The sequence below is a fragment of the Lynx canadensis genome, chromosome A2 (assembly GCF_007474595.2).
Source record: "Lynx canadensis isolate LIC74 chromosome A2, mLynCan4.pri.v2, whole genome shotgun sequence".
NCBI classification, from domain to species: domain Eukaryota; kingdom Metazoa; phylum Chordata; class Mammalia; order Carnivora; family Felidae; genus Lynx; species Lynx canadensis.
Genome location: NC_044304.2, coordinates 115,030,363 through 115,056,102, shown reverse-complemented (window position 1 = coordinate 115,056,102; position 25,740 = coordinate 115,030,363). Strand labels below are relative to the sequence as shown.

The following is a 25,740-nucleotide window of genomic DNA, read 5'->3' as shown; positions in this document are numbered from 1 at the left end:
GTATCCACTTACAGTAAAAATGAATAAGCCCAGTACTGCTGTTTTCTTTGACTAAGATTTTCAGAAACTGAACATTCTAAAGATTTTCCTAGTTCCTGGGATGCTTGAAAGCAAAACTTTGGCATGTTTGAGACTTTTTACCAATTTGGGAAGAGTTTTGTAAATTAGAAATTAGATGGAAGCTGTTTTATGGCTGTATGTGAACATATGACAGTACTGAGGGACCAACTTGAGTACTGGACAATGGAATCTATAGTATACTACATAATAGGAATGGAAGACTTAAGACAGAATTCTGTGAAGTGTTTCTTACCAAGTAGTTAATGTGTACATTTCTTATTGCAATATATCTTCTAATATCTCTGTAAATCTTAGTTTAGCTGTATTTTTTTAAATGCGTATTAAATTTTACTTGGCTTATTAAGTTTTGTATCATCTTAAAATAATTTTTGGCATAGGGGCAGCTAGGTGGCTCAGTCAGATAAAAATGTTTGCTTCTTGATTTTGGCTCAGGTGAAGATCTCATGGTTCATGAGATTGAGCCCCACATTGAGCTGTTTTCCCTTACCAGGGATTCTCTGTCTCCCTCTCTCCTGCTTGTGCTCTCTCTCACTCTCTTCAAATAAATAAATAAAAAATATTTCTTGGCATATGTAGGAAACCTATACCTGCTTGTCAATTTTTCTGTAACTGAAAATTGCTCTTAAGTGTTAGAAAATAAAATATTTAAAAAAACATTTCTTGGAATGAATTTCTTAGAATTCTCCCTGGAAGCATGTTTTCTTAATGTTGTTAGAAAGTAAGTATTAATGTGTGAACATGTGCACTGCTTCTGGCATCTTAGAACCTGTAGCTCACCATAACATCACTGAATTTTGGATTAGTCTATTTTTTTGGAACCCAGTCCACTGTGTCTGTTGAGTGTGTCCTTTAACCTTACAAGAATGACCATTTGAAGGGAGACAACTCAGGAAGGACATAGTTGGCTTGAAGGGGGAAGTTAAAATCCATTTTTGAAAAGTCTTTCAGGAGGTAGCCTTCAAAATGTTTTCTGGGGCATCAGGGTGACTCATGCAGTTGAGCAACTGACTCTTGGTTTTGGCTCAGATCATGATCTCACGGTTTATAGGTTCAAGCCCCGTGCCAGGCTCTACACTGGTCGTGCAGAGCCTGCTTAGGATTGTCTCTCCCCTCTCTCTCTGCCCCTCCTCTGCACACTCTATCTCGAAACAAATCTTTAAGAAAAGATTTTCCAATTTGTCCATGTGTAAATGGCAAAGGAAGGGCAGAGATAAAAGGAATAAAGAATTATATGGGAGAGAATCTTAGGGCAGTTTACTATTAAAGTGATAAAGTTTTCTTCTAGTCCTGTACTCTGCTTGGGTGTGGTGCATACTGAATGGTAGTGGTAAGGTTTTACACTATTTAGTCCTATGTAATGACACTCAGGAGTTGTTCCCTTTGAGAATAGGTGTGTGTTTACGAAGCAAAACCTACATGGATAAGGTGTAGAATAGGTGTCCTTGGATACAGTTGTTTGTTGATGTGTAGCCCAGAATTTACTTGTCAAGAACCTAAACTTTACAACATTTACGTATCTTTTAAATCTGTACACCAGTGACATTCTAAAGTTGAGGCAAATAGTGTAAAGTGACCTTTTAAATTGAGTGCTTTCAGGTTGGACAGGAGATCTTCTCAACTTTAGGTAAACTCTTGCCAACTTCCTAATATTTCTACTGTATGAGAACGCCCCATCCCTATGCCAATGATAACAGCCTGACTTGTACCCAATTCACATGTATGTCCTGTCTTTCCAACAGCAATCGGAAACGGAGACTGTTCACCTGTTTATCCCAGCCCTGTCTGTCGGCGCCATTATCGGCAAGCAGGGGCAGCACATCAAGCAGCTTTCTCGATTTGCAGGAGCTTCTATTAAGGTACCCTTTTGCCAGCTGTGGCTCTTAGTGCCTTAATGACAGTAAGTTACAGAAACATGAGTTGTCCTGCCACTTCATAATTGGAATTAAATATTGCAGTGTATGCTGGGGTTACACGTAGGGTGTGACACAAAACCGCAAACGATAGTAGCTTCAACATAGTAAGTCGAATTTTGTCTCCAGGAAAAATAGGAGTTGAGTAATCCAGGACTGATAATGGTGGTTTTGCCCCACCAAGTCCTCCACCTAGATTGCTTCCAGCTGATCATCCCTAGGCAGGGCCTTGGTCCCTCAAGCTCACAGATGACACTATTCACTGCTCTCCCAATCAGTCTGTGGTCCAGCCAGTTGGAGAAGACAACATTAAGACCCCTTCTCTTATAAAGGCTTCTTATTAGCTGCCAAAGGGAAATGCAGTCCATGTATGTTTACCTAAATGTTTTATTGTTGCGGAAAGTGGGATAACAATTATCAGGGAACAACTAATGGTATCCACCAAATAGATAATTGTGTGCTCTGAAGAGTCTGTGTTTTGATATGCTGAGAAATAGTATAATATCAGACGTACAGGTCATTGTGTTTTAGGGAATGCACAAGTTGATAAAAGTTGGATACAGTGACAGTTTCCTTCATGAAAATTATCAATCTTTTGGGGTGTTTTTTGTTAATGTTTTATAAAAATTTTATTTAAAAGAATATAGTACACAACAAAGCTACACTCAGATGTTAATAGCGTGTTTATTTCCAGCTGTCCCAAAATGGGAAGAAGCACATGTTCATCAACTGGCAAATGGATAAACTGTGGTGAAGCTATACAATAAATATTAAGAACAAACTATTGAAAAATAAGAACATGGTTGAATCTCATGACACATGCTAAGGGAAAGGATCAGACTCAAAAGGCCACATACTCTCCGATCCACTTTTATGAAAATATGGGAAAAGGCAGAAGTACTGGGATAAAGAAAAAGTCAGTGGTTGCTAGGAATTAGAGGTGGAAGAGAGGCTTGAATACAAAGAGATAGCAGGAAGAATTGTGGAGAATGACGGAACTTTTTATTTTGATTGATGTGGTGATCTGCCTATTATGCATTTGTTACAAAAGAATGAATTTTACTGATGTAAATTAAATAGTGAATAAAAAAGGCAAAACACAGAAATAGTCCTCATGTGCTCTCCTGTAGCAAAAGATAACAAAATACATGAACAGGAAATGGGGCCAAAATAAACAGGTAAAGGAAAAGAGATGGTAAACAATCAAGTAGTGAACCAACTTTACTATCCTGCTAGTTTCCTGATTAAAAAGAAATCTTGGACACATGCAAAAAGAACGTAGTAGACTGGCTTGGGGGAAAACCTGCAATGAACATTTTATGATCAAGAATTGAGTATTTAGGTATTCACTTGTTTCTCTTTTGGGCTTCATGTCTGTTAAGTAACAGACATATATTTGGTATTGTTAATATAATTACTTGTGTTCACTTGTTGGACATGAAGATTGTTCCTAACTTACCCTGCACATAGTGCAGTGATGGACAAAATTTGCCAAATTGTTAAAAAAAACAACCTTATTCTGTAAGTCGATAAAAATAGATCTGGTGAGCCAAAGGGCATGTGTTTTCAGGCTTCTCAGAGTAGGCCCAGGCCTCCATCACCAGTATTAACAAAAGAAATCTAGTCAGAAAGATAAAGAATGCTATCTTTTTTCCAGGGGTTTCTTGTGAATAATTCTAAGAACTTAGACTAAAAATTAGTAAGTGTCCCTCATAAAGTAGGAATAATATTAGCATGGCTCTAAGGTGACAGAGGGAGAAAGCACTGACTCCATTAAAAATAAAAACATTCTTGGGGCACCTGGGTGGCTCAGTTGATTAAGCACCCAACTCTAGATTTTGGCTCAGGTCATGACCTCACACTTGGTGAGTCTGAACCCATATCGGGCTCTGTGCTGACAGCATGGAGCCTGCTTGGGATTCTCTCTCTTTTCTCTCTGCCCCTTACCTGCTTGTGTGCATGCTCTAAAATTTTTAAGAATTGTATAAAAAAAAAAACTTTTTTTTTTGTAAATATGTGGAAAAGTGTCTAGTAGCTTGTATAAGTAACTGAAAGTGATCATATTGAGTGGTAGAATTTGAAGTAGTTTTTATCATATCCTTTGCTTCCTATTCTTACATAGTAATAATATATTTTATAAATAAGAATTTGCTTCTTGCACAGCATTATGTCTAGCAATTTTTTTTTTATTTGAGAGATTGAGCAGGGGAGGGTATGGGATGGGGGAGAGAGAATCTTAAGCAGGCTCCAAATTCAGTGCAGAGCCTGATGGCAGAAATTGATCCCATGACCCTGGGATCATGACCTGAGCCAAAATCAAGAGTCACATGCTCAACTGACTGAGCCAACCAAGCACCCCTAGGAAATTTTTCTTCTTTTAGAACAACTCCTACCAGCTGGGTCCCCAAATTCTAGAACTCTGGAAGAATGCTCAATTCCTCTCCTTTCAACATTTCCCCCAGCTCAGGCTGTTTGTGTGATTTCATATATTCTGCAAAAATATTAAAGTCATTTACTTGGCTTCTGCCAAATTAATGTTAATTTCGTATGTTACTCTAATGAGCATATTCTTCAGGGCGATTTACCAATTGTCTTAGATTTGTGAACATATCAACTTCTTGCAAATACTGAAAGCCTGGGGGTTCTGATGCATGTGGGCCAAAGACCACATTTTGAGCACCACTGTTTTAGTGTATAGGAAGGAACATGGGTAGTGGAGACAGATCCGGCTCTCTCCAGCTGTATTAGCTATGTGATTATGGATGGGGCATGTAACTGAACTTGTTCAGCCTTCACTTTGCCCTCTGTAGAGGCAGCACCTCATTACTATCTAGTGAGGATTAGCTGAGGTTAGGGGTGGACATTTATATCCAGGCTAGTCATGGTGTTAAGTGCATAGTTGACCACAGTAGCCATAACCAGTGAACCCAGATTAATCACTGCCGCTCTACACTTTCTTCTACAAGACTTTAATTCTACATTTCAAGAAGTCCTACACAGATGTCAGGCTGGTTTGTGTAATGATATTACAGTGTCACCTGAAAGTGTCATTTCCCCTTGTTGTGTCTGTTACAGATTGCTCCAGCTGAAGCACCAGATGCTAAAGTGAGGATGGTGATTATCACCGGGCCACCAGAGGCTCAGTTCAAGGTATGTGATTCGAAGAATGTTAATGCTTTCTTTTCAGGAACTCCATAACCTGGCTTCTCCCTTAAATATATCTAAAACTCAGTAGAAGGAATCTCCCAATGGAAATTTCTAAGACTTAGAACCCAAATTTAATTTTCAAAAATCAACCAGACTTTGTTTTAATTTTGAGAATTTTATAACGGTTGCTGGGTTTACTATCTCCCAAGGGAGAATGTGCTCAGTGCCTTGTTACTATATGAAGGTGAGACTTTTAAGACTGAAATTTACAAACCTGTGTGGTTAATATGCCTCAGAAAACTTACCCCAAATTTTTCATCTTGTTCTTGAAAGACCTTAACTTTGAATATAAATGCCCTCCTTTTCTTGTTACCCTTGGGTTAATTCTGAGCCCTTGTTCATAGTCTAACCACAAATCACTCTAATCCTTCCAGTTTTAGAAGTAAAAATCATAGGAACTCTTGTGGCATTTGTCCTGATGTGAACCATTGCTCATATTTATTCGAGTTTGGGGCCGTTGCAGCTGGAATGCCCCTCCCTGCATACTGAGAGTTGATGAAGAGCAGAGACTGGCCAGCTGGGCTGCTGGTTCAAATCCCAGCTCTGTTATTTGCCTTTGTATGACCTTGGGCAAGTTAACTTTGACTGGCTAGTTACTTAGCTATAAAATAGGGATTAGAATACCCAAAAGGTTGAAACAAGATTGTAAAGTGTAGAGAATATATCCAGTGCTTAGACTATCACATAATATGAATATGCTGGTGGTAATGTTCAGCACTCAGGGTGAATCAGACTAAGACTCTGCCAAATTCTCAATACTTTGGAGTACATGATTTCTCCCATAAAACTTAGTACAAGTGTTGTAAAAGCGACTACTGAATTACAATGTAACTATTTTATCCCAAACCCGTGTCTTCTTCTTAGCACCTAGTAGTAGCTGTGTAACAGGACAACTCTTCAACCTTAAGCCTTAGTTCCCTCACTTCTAACATGTGGCTAGTAACAATGTCTACCTCTCCCTAACTCCCCACTTTTAAATTGTCACTTTCTTTGACCTCTCCGCTGTGGGACATTTTCCACAAAAAATCCAAAGCTTTTTTCACTTCCTTTACAGGAAGAACAGGAAACAAAAAGGAGGTGCTTTGAGATGTGGGTGCAGTTGGCTAGGCTCAAACTCAGGTGAAGACATTTCCTCCCTCACACCAGCCTTCTGGTCCAGGCAGTTCAAGTCCTAACTCACAAATGTTACAAACTGCTTCGTATCCTGAACCTACAGGATCAGTCACCTTTGGTTGGAAATCTTAAAAGATAAATGTAAACATCAGTTCTTGCATGTTTCTTCTTGGTGCTGAGCTGTTACTTCTTTATAAGTGGGACTACTGTCTTGTTATTCCTATGATTGTATGCTGGGAAATTCAGTCTGTTTCCTTCCATCCTTCAGTGCCCATGTGGTATAATCATCTTAAATGGAACAGTTAAAAACTGTAATGCTTAAATATCATTTATGTGATCAATGATAATTACAAATGAATTATTTTAGACATCTAAGGAGTGGTAAACTTCCTAACCCATATTTTTTCTTAAGAATTCAAAAACTTTTGTTTTGAAAGAGGCATATGTATCCCTATGTCGTTCGACTATGTTAATACCTATTATCTGTGGCCTGAGACTTTTGAGAATGAATGAAATATAGGGTACCAAGATGAATTTTGTTTGTTCTGTAATACCCTGTAATGAGTTTATCATTTCTGCACAAGTGAAAATGTGTTGGGTACTTTTGTTTTGATTTGCCCTGGTAGCCTGTCAAGTTAAACCAACTCTGACTTCTTTATCCTTTGGTATATACTAGAGCAAATTAATGGTTGTACGTAATAGGAGTTTTGTGGTTTTTTTAAATGTTTATTTATTGATGTTTTGAGAGAGCCTGTGTGCACAAACGGGGGAGGGGCCGAGGGAGACTCCCAAGCAGTTCCGCACTGCCAGCACAGCGCTTGACACGGGGCTTGATCTCATGAATTGTGAGATCATGACCTGAAGCGAAATCAAGAATTGGATGCTTAACAGACTGAGCCACCCACACACCCCTATAGGAGAAGTTTCTTAGGTATAGTGTCTAGATATGCAGTAGGTATCAGGATGTGTTGACTATAAATATCTGAAGTGTGTGTTAACTTGATTTTGTAGCCTTATTACAAAAAGTAGAAGCCACATGGGTAAGATAAAGAAACGTGTTTAAATAAAAAAAATACCTTTTCAGCAGGTATGAGCCTGCCACAGTTCACTCTGTAGTTTTCCCCATCTCTTATACTCAAGTAATATGCAATTACTTTCTTCCCTCCAGTAGGAGAGTTTTTTACCTTTTAGTTGGCTAGTTTAGTAGGATAGGAGGGCAAATGGCCTTTTGCCCACAGAAATGATTTAATTTTACGTAGGCTGACTACTTTTTATTTTTTGATGGTTATTTGAGGGCAGGTGGGGGGGCGGGGGAGAGGGGCAGAGAGAAAGGGAGACAGAGAATCTGAAGCAGGCTCCAGGCTCTGAGCTGTCAGCACAGAGCCCCATGTGGGGCTTAAAACTCTTGGACTGTGAGATCATGACCTGAGCTGAAGTCGGATGCTCAACTGACTGAGCCACCCAGGAGCCCCTAGGTAGGCTGACTACTAATTGCCTTTAACTCTTTTTGTTCAAAGAATAAACCATATTCTTTATTCATTCAGTTGCCACCTCTGTGGTGCGTGGTTGTTAATGTGAACCTTCCTAAGTTTGCCTCTTAGGCCATCTGCAACAGTCTATTAAATGCAGATGTGTCCCTGCAAAGGGGGCTATTCCAGTGGATATGAGCCGTCTTTAAAGTTAACAGACCTTTTTTCCTACATGAATGACACTGATAAGATATGTTCTCATCTGTAGGCTCAGGGAAGAATTTATGGAAAAATTAAAGAAGAAAACTTTGTTAGTCCTAAAGAAGAGGTGAAACTTGAAGCTCATATCAGAGTGCCATCCTTTGCTGCTGGCAGAGTTATTGGAAAAGGAGGCAAAACGGCAAGTACTTCAGCAAAACCTGTGCAGTGGTATGAAAGGGAAAGCGTTGAAAGGTACTTAGGAGTTCCAAGTCCCTGAATTTTGGCTAATTAATAAAAAGCAGGATCATCTGGGCCAAGGTTTGGAGAAGACTGCCTTTTGTCCTTCCTGAGTGTTGGTATCCGCTACTAGTGAAAAGTAACGCCCCTTGAGACCACTCTGTGTGAGAGGGCTAACGTAGTAGGGGCAGTTGGCAGTTTTCAGCTGATGGAACGTCAGCTATTTTTGCACGCTTTATGGAAAGAATTTTTTTTTTTTAATTTCATCTACCTTTACATATTACTATAACAAGCAAATGGTTTCCAGTTTCTCTTTAACACCTGTAACGTCTAAGTTGTTTTCAAAGCTGTTTACAATTTTGAAGTAATTGGGAGTATACAATTGGGAATCAGACTTTCAGGGTTTGAATCTGGTTCTGCCATTCACTTGTTTAACTGGTCAATTTCCTTGGCTAAGTCTTAGTTTAATCATCTTGAAATGGGCATAATACTGATAACCTGATAGAATTATTGGTGGATTAGAAGAAATTTGTAAAGCCACAGTTTAGTGTTTGGCACATAGTAAGTGCTCAGCAAATGGTAATTTTTTTTTTTTAATAACCTTGATTTAATAAGATCTGTATTTATCTTTTCCAGGTGAATGAGCTCCAGAATTTGTCAAGTGCAGAAGTAGTTGTCCCTCGTGACCAGACACCTGATGAGAATGACCAAGTAGTTGTCAAGATAACTGGTCACTTCTATGCTTGCCAGGCAAGTGGGCTCTCATGTGATAAACAAGCTGTTTTGCTTCTTTGACAAACGGAAGCAGTCTTCCCCCTGGATGTGCCCTCACCACATATAAATATTTAAAGTCGTTTGGTGCTAAACATGCTAATCCCTTTTTAGCAGGTGATTTCAGAGACTCTACTAGCAAACTAAACTAGTACGGATCTTTAATCTACAAATCTGAAGTTGTTGAAACGGAAGGGTAAAATAAATTTTAGTAACTTTTGATCGGGTAGAAATTTCAAAGCTTTCTCCTTTCGCAGGTTGCCCAGAGAAAAATTCAGGAAATTTTGACTCAGGTAAAGCAGCATCAACAGCAGAAAGCTCTGCAAAGTGGACCACCTCAGTCAAGACGGAAATAAAGGCTCAGGAAACAGCCCACCACAGAGGCAGATGCCAAACCAAAGACAGATTGCTTAACCAACAGACGGGCGCTGAACCCCTAATATCCAGAATTACATGCACAAGTTTTTACCTAGCCAGTTGTTTCTGAGGACCAGGCAACTTTTGAACTCCTGTCTCTGTGAGAATGTATACTTTATGCTCTCTGAAATGTATGACACCCAGCTTTAAAAAAAAATAAATAAAAAATAAAAAAAAAATAAGGGGGGAGGGAGGGAAAGAGAGGAGCTCTGCACTTCCCTTTTGTTGTATTCTCAGTGTAACAAATATTCTAATTTTTCTTAATATACCCCCTGATGCCAGAAATTGGCTTAATGATGCATTCACTAAATTCATAAAATATAGATTGCTCCCAAATCCAATTTGTTAAAATTGGATCAGAATAGAGTTATTACGGGAACTTAAGTGTTAAGCTATTAGCATAGAAAAAACGTTCTCAGTTGTATTTGTACCTAACACTAACACGAATAACCTAAGGGAAGTGCTGAATGGTGTTGGCAGGGGTATTAAATGTGCATTTTTACTCAACTACCTCAGGTATTCAGTGATGCAATGGAAGCAAAATTGTTTTTGTTTTTGGAGAATTTTATATACTTTATAAAGATAAAAAGCCCAACAGTTTTTTAAAAAAAAAACTTAAAATTTAATTAGCTGACAGGAAAATAACTGAGAAAAATTTTACTCCTGACTGGTGACAGTAAAGCTGGAAAATTAATTTCAGGTTTTTTTGAGGCTTTTGACATCATTAGTTGGAAAATCCAATAAACGTTCAGTGATATGGAGCAGTGCCTATATTTGGAGAGCAGCAATACCATTTAATTTTTCGTTTATGGTAGGGAACGTTTTTGATGGTACTAACAGAGCAAAGTGGTTGCAGGAGGTTTTGGAACGGCTAGTTTAAATGGCTTCAGGAGACTCCGGTTATTTGTTTGGCTCTGTGATTAAATGCAGAAAAATGCTTTGTGCTTGAGACTATCACTACCTAAAGGAAGCGTGTCAGTCAAGAGATGCAGCCCGTGGACCATGAACTGACTGGCAAAAAGCAAGTTTCAGCTTGTCTTACGGGGTGCTTAGCTTGCCAACACATGTCAGACCAGTTGGTCTAGGGTTGGAGCAGGCCCCAAAAGGATTGCTTTGTGAAGACCAATGGGGCACTCAGATGGTGTGACAGTGTTTAAAGGCAATGCACAGGCTCCATCTCCGTGGGCCGGGCACTGTCATGAGCCTCGCTAAGCTATTTCGAGGATTTTTAAACAATGATAAATCAAGAAAAATGTAAGGCCACCTAAAATATTATGTACAATACAGCAGGATTTCTGTGTTCTCTGCAACCACTTATTTGAAAATAAGTCAGAAAGTGGAGGATACCAGAAATCTTTTTGAAATATAATTTGACTATGAGGACACATTTGACCTTTGATATTTGATACTGAACTCACGTGCCCATTCCTTAACTTGATGGCAAAACCCGGTATGTACAATTATGTGGGTGTGGGTGGTCTCCAAGGCCATTCTGCTCTCAGAATTGTGTTGCTTTTGTTCGTTAAATGATCAGTCATTATATTACACTGATCTGAAGGGCATATATATAACCTTTTAGAAAATAATGGCCTCATTTCTATTTCAAGATGAATTTCTACAAACTAGGTAAGTTTTTCTGAAGATCACTGTTAACAATTAGACATTTTGAAAATGACTTGAAATGTTTTCCTAAATGTTTCCAGAAAACCAGTTTATTTTGTAGTTTTAGCCAAAAAGTGCCCTTTGTCACACGATTCATATAGCATTCATAATGTTTTCATACAATTAATTGCAAAAATTAAAATCAGACTGGCTTTCTGGTTGGATTTCAGGTGAGATGTGGTTAGGCCAGAGCTCTTCCTCAGTGTTTGATTTTTCCCATATTTGTTGTTGTGTGTGTGTGTGTACACACACACAGATAGGTGCTGCATTTATATCTGCTGGTTTAAAATTTTGTCATATTTCACTTCTAGCCTTTTAGTGTGGCAAATCATGTTTTACTTTTAATTAAGCAATGGTAATGGAGTATCTAATTCTGTAATTGAGTTTTGTACTCACCGCACATGGATCATTCCTCATCTGTAATGTGCCCCAAATGCAGCTTCATTTTCCAGATACCTTGATGCAGAATAAAGTTTTTCATCATTAGGTGCAGCTTGGTGTATGGTATCTTTTATTTCTGGTTTTTCAAATAAACATGAATGTTCAAATTTGGTCAAACTATAAACAGATTTTTAGTAATACTACGTCAGTCTCAAGGCAAGTACCAATATCAAGTGGTACATTATTTTCTACATTCCATAGTACTTACTTTGGATCTTTATACTATTGGTACATATGAACTAAAAACTGTAGGTTTTAAGTAACAACACCAATGGGGCGGTTATGTGTTTTCTGCTTTATTTAAAAAAAAAAAACCAAAACCTGGCTATTCCATTCTACCAAATAAGATTTACACTTACACAAAATTAAACTGTGAACAGAGAACACAGAGGCCGGGGCCAGTGTTTGTTAGCTCCCAGAAATCCTGCTGGGATCTCAGGAATAAAAACAATATATTAAAATTTTAATTTGAACGTATTGATTCTTGGTGTGAGGATTAGCTCACTTACCTACAATTTCCACATTCATTTAGCATGAGTGCCCATAAATTAAGACTTGTTTTGACAACAACCTGACCAAGTAGGTGGGGTTTCATTCAGTTACATTTTTAAGTGACTCAATCCAAATTTGATAATGACTAAAGCAGTTCATATCATTTTATTCTCATCTGAACTCTACTGGAGTCAGGGATGAAGTGTCCTCTTCTATTCCAAGAATGAAGTCTTCGGGTAATGTCTCAGGTGCTATCTGAGCTAACTGGTCATCATAAGAACGTAGGGTCCATAATTTCTCTAATTCATAGGTCTCTCTGGTTTCTGGAAGCATCAAATGAATCACCATGCTGCCTATCAATCAAGGACAGATAAGAATTAAGACGAAGAAGCAGTTCATTTGTTTTTATTCTTGTGCTCTCACCCACCTCTATGATAGAATAGTGGTTTTCAAAGTACGGGCCCTAGATTAGCATTAGCTGAGAACTTGCCCGAAATGCAAATTCTGGATGCCATCCCAACAAAAATAGCATAGAAATGATGCTGTGCTTTTCTCTGTGCATCATACAGGAGGTACATGATATCGATACATAACATTACTAGTGATGTTAATTAACTTCATCCTAGTGATTAAAGGTGGGCTAGTGGAAGACAATTCTCCATGGGTGTCACATTTCTGCACATCCTGTGAGCAAAACACAGACTGCCTTTTGTTCTAGAAGGTCTTTTAAGGATGACTGTGCAGTGAATAGTGTCACAAAAACATACCATCTCCCTCTAGAGCAAAGGACAGGCTTGCTTACAGCAGTGGATCTCAAAGACCTTACAGATTTTCACAGTTGGGGCTGGAGAGAAGGGAGACTAATAAACATCCTACAATGCACAGGGTGTATGTCCCTACTCCCACCTGAATCACCTGGTCCAAAATGTTATGAAGGACAAAGCTGAGAAACCCTGGCTTAATGGCCTTGGCAGAAAAAGTGTCTTCCATCACAGCAAATGGCGGGTCTGTTTCTTGCCCATCATAAAAGATGTAGCTACCCTAACCTACGGGTTCCTCTCTCAGAACATTGTCTGCAGATGTCATCTGGCCCTATGCTGCTCTCTCTATAGACATGGCCTCAGGGAACCTGCCCACCCCCCGACACCCACCAAAAAAAAAAACAAAAAAACAAACTACTGGCTGTTACTGTGATGAGTAATAAAATCATCCATCCTTCATCTCTAACCCAGGACTAGCCTGGAGTTTCACCAATTCCCATGAAACTGGGCCGCTAACTTGTTAGTTAAGAATAAGAATCTCAGACCCTTCATAATTCTTGACAGTGTTTTTCCCTTTGTAATTAAGTATCTTAGGGGGAAATACTTTGAAACTATGTATATATTAATACCCAAATTTGTTAGGTCTTTTCAAAATTCCAGTCCTCTGTTCTTGTCCTTCTCAGTACCTGGAATGCCCTTTAACTTGACCTCATCTGAGTCATCCTGGGCCAAGATATGTACTCCCCAAGCCTTCTACTACCACTAAGGGATCTCTCCCATCTCTGCCATGTTATCTGCTCAGTTCTCCACTGTCTGACCTGCATGACTAGTTAGAGACACATCACATTAGGTGAGAATTTTACATGCGAATAAGACCACCTGGGTTATAATTAAAACTTAATATAAACCTCAAAAATTTTACATGAAAAGCACAATCTGATACCCTTTTGCAAGTGAACACAGTTCCAGATTAGGACAAAACCAAATATTTACCTGTAAAATATGTCAAAATAACTTACCAAAGTCCACACACAGCCAGTCATCAGTGTCCTTCCCTTCAATCTTAACATGAGGTTTGCTTTTACATTTCAAGTATTTGTACTGAAAAAAGCCAGATTACATATTAAAGAGGAAGTCTCTGTTCTCACCAAGGATGGTCTGTTGGCATAATTTTCTTGATCTTAATTTTGGAACTAGCTTACTCATTCCTCTTAACTATACTCCATAATAAATAACTTGAGGAAACTTTCTCCCCTTACACCCCACCTACCTCCTATACCTCTCTACTGAATCCTCCTGCCCAAACCCTTCTGAGAGGGCCAACATACTCATCCACCAAGGTGATGCCTCATCTCTGAGGCAGAGAGACCCAAGATCACTCAACATCTAGTCCTCACCTATATCCACCACCTAAATGACAATGTTAATTGGATTTTACCATCCCATGTCTCTATTCCCAACAGGTCTTCTGAATGGTCTAAAACAACAGATATACTAATATCAGACAAAATAGACTTTAAATCAAAAACTATTACAAGAGACAAGAATATTATATGATAATAAAGGGTCATATAACCCAGAGAATATATTACAAACATGTGCCAAAAACCAGAATTCCTAAACATATGGAAACAACATGGACAGAACTGAAGGGAGAAACAGATGACAACACAATAATATAGACTTAATACTCCATTTTCAGTAATGGATTTAAAAAACAGACAAGATCAATAAACAAGTAGATGACTTAACACTAGAGACTAACTGGACCTAACAGACATTAAAGACCATTCCACCCAACAACAGAATACACATTTTTCTAAAGGGCACACATAACATTCTCCAGGACAGATCCTATGTTAGGCCACCAAACAAGTCTCAATAAATTTAAAAAGACTTAAATCACACACAGTATATTTTCTGATCACAATGAAATAAAACTAGAAATCAACAGAAGGAAAACTAGAAAAGCCACAAAAACAATGAGTCAAGAAATCACAAGGGAAATTAGAAAAGCTCTTGAGACAAATGAGATTAAAAACACATCAAAACTTAATGGGATGCAGTGAAAGCAGTGTTAAGAGGGAAATTTATAGCTAAATGCTTCCATGAAAAAAAAAGTTCCCAAATCAACAACCTAAATTTACACCTTAAAGAACTAGGAAATGAAGAAAAAATTAAACTTGAAGCTAGCAGAGGGAAGGAAACAATGTTAAGAGAAAACTAAAATTGACAAAAATTCATGAAACCAAGATTTGGGCCTTGAAAAAAATAGACAAAATTATTTAACAAATCTTTAGCTAGAGTAAGAAAAGAACAGAAGACCCAAATAACTAAAATCAGAGCAAGGGGACATTACTAAGAAGTAAAAGGGATTATGAGTACTATGAACAATTATATACCAGCAAATTGGATAATCTAGACAAAATGGACAAATTCCTAAAAACATAGAACTAAGACTGAACTGAGTTTGAATCACTAATTGAAAACCTCCAAACATTATTATATCTCAATTAAAAAAAAAAAAAAGCTTGGTGGGAATGGGAATGCAAGCTAGTGCAGCCACTCTGGAAAACAGCAAAAAATTAAAACTAGAACTACCCTACAATCCAGCAATTGCACTACTAGGTATTTATCCAAGGGATACAGGTATGCTGTTTCGAAGGGACACATGCACCCCCATGTTTATAGCAGCACTATCAACAATAGCCAAAGTATGGAAAGAGCCCAAAGTCCATCGATGGATGAATGGATAAAGAAGACGTGGTATATATATACAGTGGAGTACTACTCAGCAATCAAAAAGAATGAAATCTTGCCATTCACAACTACGTGGATGAAACTAGAGGGTATTATGCTAAGTGAAATTAGAGAAAAACAAATACCATATGACTTCACTCATATGAGGACTTTAAGAGACAAAACGATGAACATAAGGGAAGGGAAACAAAAAAATATATAAAAATAGGGAGGGGGACAAAACATAAGAAACTCATAAATATGGAGAACAAACAGGGTTACTGGAAGGAGTGTGGGAGGGGGGATGGGCTAAATGGGTAAGGGGCACTAAGGAATCTACTCCTGAAATCACTGTTGCACTATATGCTAACTAATTTGGATGTAAATTAAGAAAAAAAAAATTTTTTTTAATTAAAAAAAAAAAAGAAAAAGCTCCGGGGGTGGGGGTGGGGGTGGCAAAGAGGGAAAAAAATCTCCCAACAAAGAAAAGCCCTGGACCAGATTGTTGCACTGGTGAATTCTACCAAATATGTAAACAAAAGCTAACACAAATTCTTCTCAGACTCTTTCAAAATACTAAAGAAGGAACACTTCCTACCATTACCTTGAAACCAAGGCCAAAGACACTACAAACTATGGATCATTATCCTTGATGAATACTGATGCAAAAATCCTCAATGAAATATTAGCAAGCCAAATTTCAACAGCATATTACATGAATTATACACCATGACTGAATGAGATTTATTCCTGTAACATAAGGATGGTTCCACATGAAAATCAATACAATAGAGCACATTAACAAAATGAAAAAAGCCACAGGATCATCTCAAATTTATGCAGAAAAGCATTTGACAAAATTCAACACCCTTTCATGATAAAAATATTCAACTAACTAAGAATAAAAGAAACTACCTCAAGATAATAAAGGCCATGTATGATAAGCTCACAGCTATTATCCTACTCAATGGTGAAAGAATGAAAGTTTGTCCTCTAAGATAAGGAACATGATAAGAATGCCCACTTTGGCCACTTCTATTCAACACAGTGCTGGAAGTTCTGGCCAGAGAAATTAGAGCAAGTTGGGGGGGGGGGGTACCCAAATTGGGAAGAAAATAATAAAAGTATCACAGTTTACAGACAACATGACTTAAATGTATAAAACCCTAAAGATTCCGCATAAAAAAAACCTGTTAGAATAAATGAATTCAGCAAAGAAATAGAAAATAGAAAATTCCACCCTAAAATGTATATGTATAAAAGGACCCCAAAAAGCCAAAAACAGTCTTGAAAAGGAAGAACACATTTGGAGCTCTCAACTTACTGATTTCAAAACGAACTACAAAGCTGCAGTAATCAAAACAGTGAGCAAGACAGACTTACAGAATGAAAAAAAGAGCCCATATAGTCAGTCAAATGATTTTCAACAAGGGTGCCAAGTCTGTTCAATAGGAAAAAGGCGGTCTTTTCAACAAACAGTGCTGGGAAAACTAGATATCTACATGCAAGAGAACAAAGTGGGACCCTTACTTTATACCATCTACAAAAACTGACTCAAAATGGATCTAAGATTTAAACAAATGACCCACATTTCAGGCTTAAATATAGGAAAGCCTTCACAAACAGTGGAAAGGCTTCATGACAGATGATAGATACATGACACTGAATTTGACGATTCTTTCTTGGATAGGACACCGAAGGCACAGGCACAAAAACAGATAAACTGGACCTTATCAAAATTAAAAACTTGGGGCGCCTGGGTGGCTCAGTCGGTTGGGTGTCCGACTTTGGCTCAAGTCATGATCTAGCAGTCTGTGGGTTTGAGCTGTGCTGACAGCTCAGAGCCTGGAGACTGCTTCGGATTCTGTGTCTCCCTCTCTCTGCTCTTCTGCCGCTCATGCTCTGTCTCTCTCTCTTTCCCTCAAAAAATAAATAAACATTAAAAAAAAATTAAAACCTTGGGGGTGCCTGGGTGGCTCAGTCGGTTAAGCATCTGACTTCAGCTCAGGTCATAATCTCAGGGTTTGGGAGTTCAAGCCCTGCGTCGGGGTCTGTGCCAACAGCTCAGAGCCTGGAGCCTGCTTCGGATTCTGTGTCTCCTCTCTCTGCCCGCCCCTCACCCCTCCATGCTCATGCCCTGTCTCTCTCAATAATAGATAAATGTTAAAAAAAATTTTTAAAAGCAAAAACTTGTGTGCATCAAAGGACACTATCAACAGTAACAAGGCAACCTACAGAATGGGAGAAAATATTTGCAAATCACATATTTGCTTTGGGATTAATATCCAGAATATATACACAACTACAACTTGACAACAGCAGCAACAACAACAAACTCAACCTGATTAAACCATAGGCAAAAGACTTGATTAGGCATTTTTCCAAAGATATACAGATGGCCAATAACACGTGAGAGGATGTTCAACATCACTAATTGTTAAAGGAATGCACATCAAAATCACAAAGTGCTGCCACTTCTCACCCACTAGGATTACTATGATCAACAGCCCAGAAAATAAGAAATACCAGCAAAGATATGGAGAAATTGGAACCCTTGTGCACTGTTGGTGGGAATGTAAAGTGGTGTGGCCACTATGGAAAAGATCATGGTGGTTCCTCAAAAAATTAATAGCAGAATTACCATGACCCAGTAATTCCACTTCTGATATTAAAAGCAGAGACATGAACATTCTACACTCCTGTTTACAGCAGCATCGTTGTCTCCCAAAGGTGGAAGCAACCCAAATGAAACTCGAGGGATGAATAGATAAAATGTGATATACGCATCCAATAAGATAAAAAGCCTTAAAAAGAAGAAATTATGAGACATGCCACAACATGGATGAACCTTGAAAACATGCTAAGTGAAATAAGCCAGTCCTGAGAGGACAACCAGGGTATGATTCCACTCACATGAGGTACCTAGAGTAGCTGAATTCATAGAGACAGAAAGCGGAACGGTGGCGGCCAGGGTATGGAGGGAATGGGAAATCACTGTTTCATGCATACAAAGCTTCGGTCCTGCAAGATGAAGAACCTTCTGGCGATGGATGGTGGTAACGACTGCACAATGATGTGAATGTAACTGATGCCACTTAACTGTACACCTAAAAAGTGGTTAAAATGGAAAACCTCTCGTTCTTCTTAGATCTCTCAGTCCAACAGTCACTTCCAAGTCTTCATCTTACTCCGTCCCACTATTACACGTGACAGAGACCCTGGGACTGTCTTAAAACTCTTCTCCATGCTGTCTTGGTTCCCTCTCTGTCTCTCCAACTACTACTTTTTTGGAATCTTCCTTTGCTTTGCCATACTGCATCAAAGGTCCCCCTCTTATTTTGCCACCCTAGCTACTGTTTGGGTCTTAACTGTCCCCTCTATGACGAGTTTTCAACAAGGTCAGAGAGGTTATGTTCTCCTGTAGAGTGTTATCAGAATCGGCTAAAGGCCTCCAAGTACATTTTCTTCCTCATTTCTGATGCCTATCCGGTCCAGTTAGAAAATGAACTGCCTGGGGCGCCTGGGTGATTCAGTCGGTTAAGGGTCCAACTCTTGATTTTGGCTCAGTCATGATCTCACGGTTTTGTGAGTTTGCACCCTGTGTCGGGCTCTGCACAATGGTTGCTCAGAGCCTGCTTGGGATTCTCTCTCTCCCCCTCTCTCTGCCGCTCCCCTACTGTGCTCTCTCTGAATCAATCAATAAGAAGGGCATTCCCCTTCCTCAACTAGGCCTGTGAATCTGGAGGGTAAGGACTAAATCTTTTTCATTTTTATCTTCCCAGTACCCAGCATAGTACTTGGAAACTCTGGATACATTCAAACATTTAAATTAAACTACAGGCCGGCAAGGTCCAACAGAACTTTTGTGCAATTATGGAAACGTTTTATAGTTGTGCTGCACAGTATGGTAGCCATTAGCCACAAGTGGTCACTGAACACCTGAAATATGGCTAATACAAGTGAAGAAGTGAATTTTTAATTTTAAATTATAATTAGCCACAATGGCTAGTGGCTACCACGATGCACAGTGCTGCTCTAGAAATCCCCCTGGGTCATCTAGCCTGCCTCAAATTATTTATTTTTATTTTCATTTTTATGTTTTTATTTGTACTTTTTATTCATTTGTTCATTCATCACTCATTTATGACCACAAGAGACAGGGATCAGAAACACCCTGATCCATTTATCCCCATAACTTTCACTATCAAAAACATAAAACAAGCATGCAAATTCTGAGAATTTGGGCTTCTTATATGATCTCATATGGCTTTCCTTTTTTTAAGTGTTACTCCTCAACATGATGCACTGGCACTATTCCGTTAAGTCAATGACTCCAAAGAGGAAAGAAAGCATCCTACCATTTTCACAATGTAGTAGGCCATGGCATGCAAGTGTCGGGTAGATGTTCCACTACCAATCACAAAGTAATCTGTGTATTTCAATTCTGGAGGAACCTTGATCACGCAAATGTCTCTTGCATTCTCTTGCCTCAGAAGTGAAACCAGCATATCGATGTCAAACTTGGGGCCAGTATGATCTGAAATGCACAAAGATTCACTTGTGTCACGTGGCCAAGGAGACGACACTACATGCATGGAGACACAGCAGCTAACAATGAAATTGCTCCTCTATGAGGGTGTTTAGATCTAAAGTGTTTTGAAAGACAGCAGGGCCCAGACCTCCTGGAAACTAAACCTGTGGTTTCACACAGCACCGCTCAACTTTCATGGGAAGAGTGCTCCGGTTACACAGAGCCACCATACATCCTTTGCTGTCACCGTTTGCAATAAAACCATACATCCACCACAAATGACTTTCTGTTCACTAATACTTGAGGAAATGAGCGATACACCTCAAACATACACAGAACTACAATTGTGAGCTGGAGGAGCTCTTAGGTAGTATGTGGTCCACAACCTTCACTTGAGAGATGAAGAAAACTAGCCCTGGTAGAATTAGTGCACCAGCCCCAAGCCATGGCATCCAAGTGTCAGGCAGAAGTTCCACTACCAATCACAAAGTAATCTGCATATTTCAACTCTGGAGGAACTTTGATCACGCAAATGTCTCTTGCATTTTGAAAGAGTTAAAACTTTAAGAGTGATTTTCATTTTGAATCCTCAAGTTTTTGTTAGAAAGGCCTTTGGGTTATGCAGCAACTGTTATCTGTGCAGACTTAACTTTTTTTCTGTACAGATGTGCATATTTTCTGTTCTTTACCTTGGAGTATTAGAACATGTAAATTTAGGGGCGCCTGGGTGGCTCAGTCGGTTAAGCGGCCGACTTCGGCTCAGGTCATGATTTCGCGGTCAGTGAGTTCGAGCCCCGCGTCGGGCTCTGGGCTGACAGCTCAGAGCCTGGAGCCTGTTTCGGATTGTGTGTCTCCCTCTCTCTGCCCCTCCCCTGTTCATGCTCTGTCTCTCTCTGTCTCAAAAATAAATAAGCGTTAAAAAAAAAAAAAAAGAACTTGTAAATTTATTGCTTTCTCTTACATTCCAAAGCTGATTCCCAAGAATCCAGTATCTAAGTCCACTAAGACCTCTCCCTCTCACACCCTAACTTTTCACAGACGTACTCTATTTACAACCACTCAAATTTCTAAAAACTTGCGATAATTAGAGGACTTCTATTGGCTCCGTCTCCTGTTAGCGATTCTTCTGCACCTCTTAGACCCCAGCCCCTTGCTCTTCCTCAAAATCCTTACTCCCTAACACTTCCGGGAAGTCCAATTCTCGGGAACCCTAAGAAGAGTGTGAGGGGAGCTGAGGATGGTGAGATTGTGATGCCAAAGGTACGGTGCGGCCTTTCGGACGCCTGGGGTTTTGGAGACGTCAGTTCATCTCCTGGCCTGTTAAACACACAGTTGGCGCCAACACCTGTGAAAACCCTTCCAGCTCTAGAGCAGTAGGAGTTTTGTGACTCCAAGAGAAATGCATAAACGGGGGAACTCAGATCCTCCTCGCTGGGACCCGACTCCCGGCTGCCCGGAAGAGTCGCCGCCGCCCTCCTCCAAGCCCGTACCTGCTGTGCTTGACTCCGGCTGCCCCTCACCGGCTGCCCCCTGAGCCCGCTCCTCCAGGCCGGGTCCGCCTTGCAGGCCGCGCGCGTGATCGGGAGTCAGGCAGGCCCGGTCGAGCGCCTGTCCCGCCTTATGCCACCCCGCGGCCAGCAGCCCAAGCCGGGGCCCCGCGCCCGCCGCAGGCCCAGCTCCCGGGGAAAGGGCCCTGCACCACAGCAGCGACCCGAGTCGCCGCGCCACAAGCCCGCCAGAGCCCATCGCTGTAGCCCAGCGACGATTCACCGGGCGGGCCTTAATGGAGCCCGAGTGGGTTCTTCGGCTTTCGATTGGCTAGGCCAATGCGCGAAGGCCTGGAAAATTGACGTAAGGAGAGTGGGCGGGACCAGACCCAAATACGGGGGTCATGGGCGGAGTCTGAAGGCCAGTGGGGACGCTGATGACCCGGAAGGGATTGTTGGGATTAGGTTTTGTAGGAGTCTAAGGACAATTTGACTGCCCACCCTTGCTGTGACCTTCGTCATAGTGCATTGCACCACGTTGTCCCCCCCCCCTTTTTTTTAAAGTCCATCTTCCTTCACTGCAATGGAAACAGCATGAAGGCAGAAAGTTTTGTTTTTTGTTTTGAACTCTTGTCTCCACAAAGCCTGGAACAGGCTGAATGTTTAGAAGATGCTGCCGTTGATGGATGGAAGCAGAAAAATGTTTACTTTTAGCCCAAAAGGCTGACTATGGCCTGTACAGTTCTGATAAGGATGAAATGCTTACTAGTTGCTACATTCTTTTTTTATTTATTTATTTATTTTTTTTTTTCAACGTTTATTTATTTTTGGGACAGAGAGAGACAGAGCATGAACGGGCGAGGGGCAGAGAGAGAGGGAGACACAGAATCGGAAACAGGCTCCAGGCTCCGAGCCATCAGCCCAGAACCTGACGCGGGGCTCGAACTCACGGACCGCGAGATCGTGACCTGGCTGAAGTCGGACGCTTAACCGACTGCGCCACCCAGGCGCCCCAACTAGTTGCTACATTCTTAAAGGGTCTCATGACTGCCTGTACCTCTCACCCATGGTTAATATCTGGCTGAATTATAAGTAGCAGAGAAATCTTATGAAAGTAATTTTGTGAGTGAAAGTTCAAAGAAGACATTTATGATCTAATATTCCCTGTACATCCCCTTCCCCACCTCCAGCACTAAGCATATAACCACCAGTTTCATACAGCAAAAATGAGGCTCTTTCTGCCCAAGAGTCCTGTCCCCATGCTACTTAAATAGACTTAATAAGGTGCACTGTAAAACATTTCAAGAATTCTTTCTTGACCATTGTGCTAATGAAACTGCAACAATTACACTAGAATTAGGACATAAAACGTCTATTACCAAGAAAATTATCAAGATTCCCTAGCAAATTTGAAATCTCATGAGGAAAATCTGTTATTCTGGGCTCAGGTGGGATGGGAAGCAGAGGTGTAAAGGACCGTTTGGAAAACATTCTTAGCAGATCCGCCCTTCATGTACACTCCCCATATTGTAGTGTTTAGTACAACGGCCTGTACTGTGGTGCCCACCTCTGTGAGAACAAGGAGTGCTGAGGCCCAGTTATAGTATTAAACCATAGGATTTGAGAGCTAAAAGAGACCTAGGGAGGAAAAACTACTTGTGCATAGCAAGCACTGCAGAGCCTGAAGTGGGGTCCAAACCCATGAACAATGAGATCATGACCTGAGCCGAAACCAAGGGTCAGACACTTAATTGACTGAGCCACCCAGGCACCACCCAAAGGTTTTTTTTTTTTTGTTTGTTTGTTTTGGTTTTAATTTAACTTCTTGTCTTCGTTCTCACTTCTTCAGTCTGAGCCCCCCATTAGCTCTTGTCTAATTACCAAGACGGCCTCCTACCTAGCTCTCCTATCACCAATCCATCTCTACTTTTTCCATTCTTCATGATGCCATGCTGTCTACCAAAATTATCTTAGCCTCATCTGCTACCTGCTGTTTTCCAAGAATACCATAAAACATTTCAATGCTGAGCTTTGCACATGCTATTCCATTGTTTAGCGTGCCCTTCCTCCACCTTTTCACATGACGAACTCAGACTCACTCTGTAGGACATACCTCAAACATTTAGGTGTAGCCCCCACTCTCTCAGATGGTCCATCATGTGAGAAGCCACCGGCAGTGCTCTGGGATGCCCTAAACCACAGGGTCAGTGCTTCATCTTATGGCAGTCCTCGATGCCCACTTCCGACTGGATTCCCTGTCCTTACAGCAGGAAGATCATGCCAGGCAAACCAACACACAAAACATCTGAGAAAGCATGCAACACAGACTTGTGCTTCATGGGGACTTTGGGGAAAAAAGATAGTGCCTTATCCCTACATTTATAAAATAGTGAGTCCATAGTGCTCCTATTCTCTTTAAAAGGATTTGCTCCCCCTTCCGATTAGGAGGTTTACAAACAGGAGGACAAAACAATTAAAAAAAATTTTTTTTAACGTTTACTTATTATTAAGAGACAGAGAGAGAGCACGAGCATGGGAGGGGCAGAGAGAGGAGTAGACACAGAATCCGAAGCAGGCTCCAGGCTCCGAGCTGTCAGCACAGAGCCCAACGCGGGGCTTGAACTCGCGAACCGTGATATCATGACCTAAGCTGAAGTCAGATGCTCAACCGACTGAGCCACCCAGGCACCCAGACAAAACAATTTTTAAATAGAAATACATAAACTTAGAGTAGCTGTAACTAATGGGATTTGTAAGAGAGGTAATTTTAATCCTAGCCCTTCTCTCTGCATGGTCTCCTGAGGGCAGGATTAGTACAAAGAAAGTGGAAATCTGGGGGAAAGGATGACACTTAAATGAGGCAGGAATATTCACCCACAACTGCTCAGCGATGAAATGAACTGCCCTATGAGTTCAGGAAGGACAGCTGAGTCTGGAAAGTAGTGGTCCCAACTTTTTAAATTTTAATAAACTTTTGTTTGAAAAATTGTGGCTCTTTGAATACATGCATGACAAAAAGCTGCTATGAGCTAAGCAACATTTTTAACTAAAATCATATTGAATTCCAATTAGCATCCAATTGGAATTGAATTCCAATTAACATCATTTGCTGTGGGAAACATGTTTATTCTGTCCGAAGACAATGTTTGATCCATATGTGGATTTGAGGATCCTTTGCAACCAACAGGAGGCTCATGGTTTACAGATTAGGAAACAAAGATGTGTAAGAAATTAACGCATAGAATCAGCAAAGGTTGGACTTGATAAACTTCTCAGTCCCCAAACTATATGAATTCAATCATTAACTTTTTTTTTCAAGTATGCTTCACACCCAGCATACAGCCCGATGGGGGACTTGAGCTCACGACCCTGAGATCAAGACACGAGCTGAGATCGAGGGTCAGTTATTTAACCAACTGAGACACTCAGGTGCCCCGCAATCATTAATTTATTAAACAATTATATGTCAGATGTGATGTTAAGTGCCCCATGTGTGTGTACATCAGGGAAGCTTGCTCAGGCTTTCTCTAGTTTAGCCCCTGGGCCCTGCTTTGTCCCAACTTGCTCTGTTCTTCTTTCCTCTCTATTCTCTTTGAAGCAGGTCCCTGAGGCCCCTCAGGTGTTGTCGCCCCAAGTAGCACCCTCACCCTCTCCAGCCACTGAGACTAGCTGCAGAGGACATCCCTGTGACTGCTGCTTCCCACTGTCCTAACTTCCCACGAAGCCTCGGGAAACAAGTTTGGGAGCCTTTTGACTGTGGCAAACAGGGCAAACAGGAGGCTCCTGCATCAACACCCGAAGGATGTTATTAGGGTCTATAATCTTAGGAAGTCCTTTTAGTCATGGGCTCTGGTTAATTTATAATTCCTGAATCCCTCAGTAAGCTGCTTTAACCCTCTGTTCTCAGCACCTCAAAGGTAGAGATTACCAAGCCGTCAACCCCTTCTGATTCTGCCTTTTAGAAGCAACCACAGAATGAAAACAAAATCCAAGCCTAACAGCAGATAGCCCTGTTCTCAAGTGGGGGCATTCTGTATTTCTGTGGGCCCCGCTAATGGGTAATATCCCCCCCCCCCAAGTCTTTACCTCAGGTAGGAAGGAAAATCTGTGAAAAAAAAACTTGTGTTAACTAACATTAAGGACACAGAGCTGACAAATATTGCCTATGAAATCATAGATTATGAGAAACTGCTGTTTGGAATTCTTTTTTTTTTTTTAAGT

The 25,740-nt window shown here is 40.4% G+C and overlaps 2 protein-coding genes across 2 annotated transcripts in view; one reads left to right on the top strand and one right to left on the bottom strand.

Moving 5' to 3' along the window:
- IGF2BP3 (insulin like growth factor 2 mRNA binding protein 3) overlaps window positions 1-11,560 on the top strand; it is a 154,180-nt gene extending 142,620 nt beyond the window's left edge. Inside the window, exons 11-15 of the mRNA XM_030308101.1 lie at window positions 1,821-1,937; window positions 5,067-5,141; window positions 8,049-8,180; window positions 8,855-8,968; window positions 9,247-11,560. Coding sequence (XP_030163961.1) covers window positions 1,821-1,937; window positions 5,067-5,141; window positions 8,049-8,180; window positions 8,855-8,968; window positions 9,247-9,345 — 537 coding nt within the window. The 3' untranslated portion in view covers window positions 9,346-11,560. The remainder of the gene's footprint in view (window positions 1-1,820; window positions 1,938-5,066; window positions 5,142-8,048; window positions 8,181-8,854; window positions 8,969-9,246) is intronic.
- MALSU1 (mitochondrial assembly of ribosomal large subunit 1) lies at window positions 11,557-21,817 on the bottom strand. Its single transcript, XM_030308103.1, has 4 exons — window positions 21,523-21,817; window positions 19,860-20,038; window positions 13,782-13,863; window positions 11,557-12,354 (listed from the first exon to the last, which is right to left on the bottom strand). The coding sequence occupies exons 1-4, from the start codon at window positions 21,776-21,778 to the stop codon at window positions 12,173-12,175; spliced, it is 699 nt and encodes a 232-aa protein (XP_030163963.1). The 5' UTR covers window positions 21,779-21,817; the 3' UTR covers window positions 11,557-12,172.
- Window positions 21,818-25,740: the final 3,923 nt, after the last annotated feature.